The sequence below is a fragment of the Mycteria americana genome, chromosome 1 (assembly GCF_035582795.1).
Source record: "Mycteria americana isolate JAX WOST 10 ecotype Jacksonville Zoo and Gardens chromosome 1, USCA_MyAme_1.0, whole genome shotgun sequence".
Taxonomy (NCBI): Eukaryota; Metazoa; Chordata; class Aves; order Ciconiiformes; family Ciconiidae; genus Mycteria; species Mycteria americana.
Window position 1 is genome coordinate 73,120,381 of NC_134365.1, and position 6,000 is coordinate 73,126,380.

At 37.3% G+C, this 6,000-nt stretch overlaps 1 protein-coding gene across 10 annotated transcripts in view; it reads left to right on the top strand.

Annotated features, from left to right (window-relative positions):
• The window catches only part of PLEKHA5 (pleckstrin homology domain containing A5), a 177,573-nt gene extending 173,633 nt beyond the window's left edge, over positions 1–3,940 (top strand). For 6 of the 10 annotated variants that reach the window (XM_075505718.1, XM_075505618.1, XM_075505646.1 and 3 more), the window contains one exon: positions 1,027–3,939. In XM_075505718.1, the coding sequence (XP_075361833.1) occupies positions 1,027–1,045 (19 nt within the window). In that variant the 3' untranslated portion in view covers positions 1,046–3,939. Of the gene's footprint in view, positions 1–1,026 lie in introns of all 10 variants that reach the window. The other 4 variants (XM_075505627.1, XM_075505655.1, XM_075505709.1 and 1 more) reach the window with 3 other exon arrangements.
• Positions 3,941–6,000: the final 2,060 nt, after the last annotated feature.

Sequence of the window (6,000 nt, forward strand, 5' to 3'; positions counted from 1 at the left end):
CCCCTTACCTTCTGGGGCTGCTGTTCCAGTATTGCAGTGCTTTGCGCTTTGCCGAAAGATAGGTCTTTTAACGTGCGAGAACTCCGTGTGTCTCAGATGCAGGAAATCCTACACGGCAGAGGGAACTTCAGAGCTGTGGGATCAGCCCTGTTCATATGCAACCAAATTTTTCAGGCAGCATCTGGAAAATGTATGGTAGATTTCAGAGAATAACAAGGTAATACCTATATTTGGCTTTTACGGTCAATTAGTAAAATGATACTCTTGGCACGATGCTGAGGGAATTTGGCATAGGAAATTGGTGGCACAGGATATTGTAGGACTAAGGAAAAACCCATTAACACAAAGCTACTTTCTTTGTCACGGCTCTTGCTTTGCAGAGACAAATCTGGATGTGTACCACTAACATTGTTACGTTTTAAGCATTACATTTACACTGAGTAATGGAGGGATAATGAAATTTTATACAGCACCTGGATCCAAAGCTCAGAAACATTTTTACTAACAAACTGTTAAAAGCTATTTATAGAAGTCCTTTCAGCTATTACCAAAATGCAGCAAGCTCTGGGTGGAGCACTTGAACTTCAGAACACCTTACAGCTACGCTGCCGTTATGGTGTAGCGACTTAATAATACTGCATCCCTCTTCAAACCGTGCCTGTCATTTGTAAGAGCAATTAGAGTCTTTGCTATTATTACCGGTTTTATATGAAGAACATTTGGAGATGGCCATGCACAACAGGATAAAACTCTCGGAATAAGCAGGCTTTCATAAGAAGTTGCGTAAATTTGAAAAAAGCTTGCTTTTGCTGCTTGCTGTCAAAGTATCTTCACAGCAGTATTATTCATCAGGAACTGATTTTGGAAACAACTGATTTCTAAAATACTTTATTATGTTCTACACCGTTGATAACTACTGCTAGGATGAGGTCAGAAATTCCTTACTGCGTTTAATCCCAGGAGTTGCTTTATACAATATTCTGTTGTTGCTAAAATAGAGTAATTTAATCTATGTCTGTCTTTCAGCACTAATGGCTTCTGTTGAAACAATTCATGCCTGAGATGTATGGACCTGACCTATGAAAATATGAGAAGATATTGTACAGTATATTTTAAATCTATGAAATTCATAGTTCTGATGCTTTTGGCCACAGAGCATCATTTTATCACTTCCTGGAAAATGTTTATTCCAAGAGAGCTTTAAATGGCCCACATGTACACTCAACAACCTTCAGATTGTTCTCCTGATACCAGCTTGCTGCTATGATTTCTGTGCACATAAAATAAAGGCTCTTTTTCATGTGCAGCCTACAGTCAGAACTTTATTTGATATTCTCCAGAATTTAATGTTCTTTTAATTATGGATCATATAAGTTTACTTTTTTGCTTCTTTTAGATGCCTAACTCGGTTAATTTTACATATCACCACTAAACCTTGTTTTACACTTTTTAAACACTACAGTTTATTGTTTTAACATTTTATTTGTAAAATTTTTATATATATATACATATAGATATATTTAAAATGTGCCATTTTTATTATTGCCTAGTAAAATATGTCCTGTTTCTGCTGTAATTATTTCTTGGTCAAGTTGCAATGTCAGCAGTTACTGCCACACTTCTGTCAACATATACATTAATGTTAGTGGTTACTTTTTCTTAAATAAAATGGAGTGTAGGTATTTTGAGGTACTGGGCTTTTCCTTCGCTGGGTTAGGGTGTGTACAGCAATAAGCAGGTTTTCAATCCAGTACTTAGTTTGTGTACAAATGTAATTATGTTCATTGTGTATATATTATACAATGAGCACATACAATGTAAGTAGAAGACACTTATTATTGTTCAAATACGAATGTTCATATCCCATTTCTTTTATATCATATTAAATAAATGTTGATGTTCTTAAGGACTTGTATGGTTAGTATTTCTTCCAGCAAACAGATGTCACACTGTGTTCCACCTTTTGCTGTGGGGAATGCAACAGCTCTTATCTCATTGGCGACATCACCTGTCAACCAGAGTAGCAGTGACAGATTCCAGTCTTCCTCTACGGGAAAGAATAAGGCTGCATCACAGAACAAAAAGATAACCTGAGACTGAGATGCAAGAAATACAGGTTCAGCTCCTGACTCTCCCAGACTTGTATCATGATGTTGGAACAATCACTTAGTCATTCTGTGCCTCCATTCCCTGCCTGTTTACTTGAGAGGTAATAGCCTGTCTTACTGGGGTGTGGTGAGTAGTAATTCAATATTTGCAAATGTTGAATGCCACATTCAGTGGGATTAAGGAGAGAAGTATGATGATTCCTTGAGGCTTTGACATCTGCAAAGCATCTTCCAGAAACTGAAAGAAAACCTGAAGTAATTTGTCAAGTGTCATCGTACTACAGATGTTACTAGCTTCACTTTTCCATCTCACACAGCTGTCTGATTTGCCTGAGACAAAAGAGGTTTAGAAAGGAATGATGAAAAATGAAAAGATTTAAGGGAAAGCTTTTGAATCTAGGATGTAAAGCTAAGAAATCTTTTAAAGGTTCAGGCAACTGCTGTGTGCTTCAGTGCATGTGTGTGCCATAAGTGGTAAGGCAAGTTTCGTAAGAAGACGACTGCCAGCTCCTGTTGTGCTTTTTTATCATACAAATCATATCCTGCTCAAGTTAATATTGCTGTACTAGAGACTATATAATTCATTGTGCTTTTCCATAGAGGAGTGCCTGAGATTGACAGACAGTTTGAAATTAACTCTTTATCTTTGCCCCCCTAAGTAGGAGTTTGTGTTCGTTGTACTTTTCTGCCACTCCCAGCTCTGCTGCCAGTTCTTCCTGGAGCTCTTTGCCGCAAAGACAGAGAGTACGCTGTCTGTCTACCTGTCGTTTTGCCATTTTCTTTGAAAAGTGAAGAAATAGGAAGCAGAGTTTAGCAGCAGAGCTTGGAGGGTCATAGTGAAAGAGATGGGTGAAGGAAAGAAGACAAATCATGATGGAGGCAGACAGCATCCAGCTGAAAGTTTGACCAAATAGCCTTTCTTCTTTTTTTGGAACAGTAGCCCCAAATTAGTGCATCCTTCCATCCAAAACACAGAGTGGACAAGAGGAATGTGATTGTTATTGCTCAACCAGGTGAGGTTTAAGTTCAGTGGCATCACTGGAACACCTGGGGCAAAGCAAATATGACACACCCTGTTCTCTCCCTAACCCTTCTAGAGAGAGCTGTTCAGCTGTCAAGCTTTGCAATCTCTTTCTGTCCTTGCTGCCAAGAAAAGAATTGCAACCAATAAAGGAAAGAATGACTAAGTGGTTTTTGGACATTTATAGATCTTGTCTGTGTTTAAAGCGGTTGTCAGTTTGGTATATCTGCGAAGTATGTGCAGTTTATACTGAAGCTGGGGGAGGGTGGGAGAACTAGCAAGTTTTTGCTGATATAACTGTTGGCAAAGACAGCAAACCTAAATGATGCAGGAATGTATTAATGCTCATAGACTATAATTTCACTTCCTGTGGGGACTTGCAGCAAAGACTTGCAGTTTCATTGGGTGCTCTATTTTTTTGTCTTATGGAAAAAATGTACGGCTTTGTGTTATCACAGAGCATCTACTGTCTCTTACCTCATCAGAATAAATCATCCCAGTGATCATACTCCTGAGATACAGAAATATCAGAATACTGATATTGTCAGCCTTCAAACATCTATTTTAAGTTTGTATCTAGGATATTTTTATATTTCTGACTGATTGCTTTATTGGCTATTGCACTGACACTTGTATATATGGAACATGTGCTTTTTTTCAAAAGCAAGAGTCCTTAGGAATAATGCAACACATTCTCTACAGATGTTCATGCTTTTCAGAATCAATTACATCTACTTTTGTCTTTTGTTCACCGTTTGCATTGTTCCGAGACTACTAGAGAATGTGATTCTTTTAAGTCCCTTAATAAAGTGACATTACTCAAAAAGTTATAGTTGGTGTCTTGGCAGTTTTTGTATGTCATGGACTGGCTCAAAGAGAAAGACCTCACCAGGCAGTTGAAACTCAAACCTTGTTTATATCATTTCTGAGGGGGGGAAAGTAGTCCTCAGTTAATATTTCCTCTTAAATATATCTGTCATAAAATGAATCCGGTAAGGTTCTATTTTCAGGAAATCAGAAAAATTTTAAACAGTTCATTTCTATCTAAATCACTTTAATTGAACAGTCTGGGAAAGAATTATTACTCAGCTTATAGGATGCACTAGATGTAGTAACCAGGAGTACGTACATGAAAAACGTTAGTAGATCTATTACTAACGGTGTCATCCATTAAATTCTCTCGTACTTGGACTGGTGGCTTAAGTTGAGCAAAGCAGCAGAGTGGAAGATCTTTAATCAGTGGTGGTGCTGGATAACTCTTACCCCAAATTTTTCATTGTATTGTAACAATAAGGTGGGGGGGGGGTTCTAATAAAACAAATGATAAATAGTACTCATTCAGATCTCAGAAGTGGGTCATCATGTCTTTTCTGCACAATACTTTTTTTGTCCCTGTGATCCTGGATTTTGCTATACTTATTTTCTTAAGTTATTCAGTTTGAATCCTCAGTTAAAATGTTATTTTCCATCCTCTGGAAAGTTGACATTTAAATAGCCAATGAACAAATTGCCTATACCTGGCATTAATAATATATCTGAAACAACTTAATTTAACTTTTTTAAGGATGCACGTGAAGATAACAAAGCAACATCTGGCCTTCATTTCTTCCAAAGAACATTATATATACTTGCTGTTATATCCCTGGAGCTGTTTAGCTTGTCCATATGGGAACACTGAAGAAGCTGCTACAAAATAAAATGGAATATACTGGTGGCTGAACGCAAATGTCTGGCCCAAAATGAAGGCTAAAAGCAGCTGCTTTCTGAACTTGACACACACAACTTTTTACCCAGCTGTTCCAGATGTGTAAGTATTCAAATGTTACTTGTGGAATGAAGTTTTTGGTATTTTTTTTATCATGTTTCTTTATCCTGTGGTATGCCAAAGAAAATGTTTTTAAGGTCTGTCTAAATATTATCTAGCTGTTGTTGTGAAACTGCAAGCAACTCTTAATTGTGGCTATGGGTAAGTAACAACACCACAGCGGTTGCCAATTGGCTCGTGTGGCAGTCTTGCTGTGGAGGTGTTTTAAGAACACTTATTTAATCTGGGTTAGGTTCTGTTTGGAATAAAAGAAAAAGCTGTAAGCAAATGGTGCTGTTTCCAGTGGACTGCTGTAGAGTATATCAAGACAAAAACAGATGTGATCTCATTAACTTCTTTACTGCTGAAACCAAACCTAAAATAAGGAATTAATTTTTTGTCAAATTCTATCCAGATCCCTGTTCTATGGAACAGGAATACTTCAAAGAATTTCAGACTAAAAATAGAAACACCCTCTTCCTCTTTTGAAGGTGAAATGAGTAATGTTAAAAAAAAAAGCAGACCCCGCAGCTTTAACTTTATATGTAGAAGAAGCAAGATTTACTTATGGCCTAGAGATTCGGTCAATGAAAACTTTCAGAAAAATACCTGATCCTCATCTGTTGTCATCTGGTAGTTTTCCTGAATCACAGTGAAGTGACTGGCACTGTCCAGGACTCTCTTCTGCAACTTCAAATCCACTCCAGCCCAATCTGTAAAATATTCTGCATTCCTTGTATGGAGAAAAAATGCTTTATCCATACAACAGCTGTCTGTCCCTACATAAGCAGCTGAATCCAGGCCACCAGTTTCTTGCTTGAAATGGCTGAAAACTGCAGGTGCTTAGCATCTTGAAAGATCAAGCTCAAAGCATTCATGTGAGACACCCAACATTTCCAAGTAACTTGCATATGAATCTCCCTTATTTTCAGCAATAGATTCTATTTAGTAGGAAAAAGATTTTTTTTTTCTCAAAGTACCAGTCACATTGCTAGAAATCAAATAATTGGTAGGTACAAACAAATATATAAGAACTTATTTGAGAAAATTGTCATTAATTGACAAGA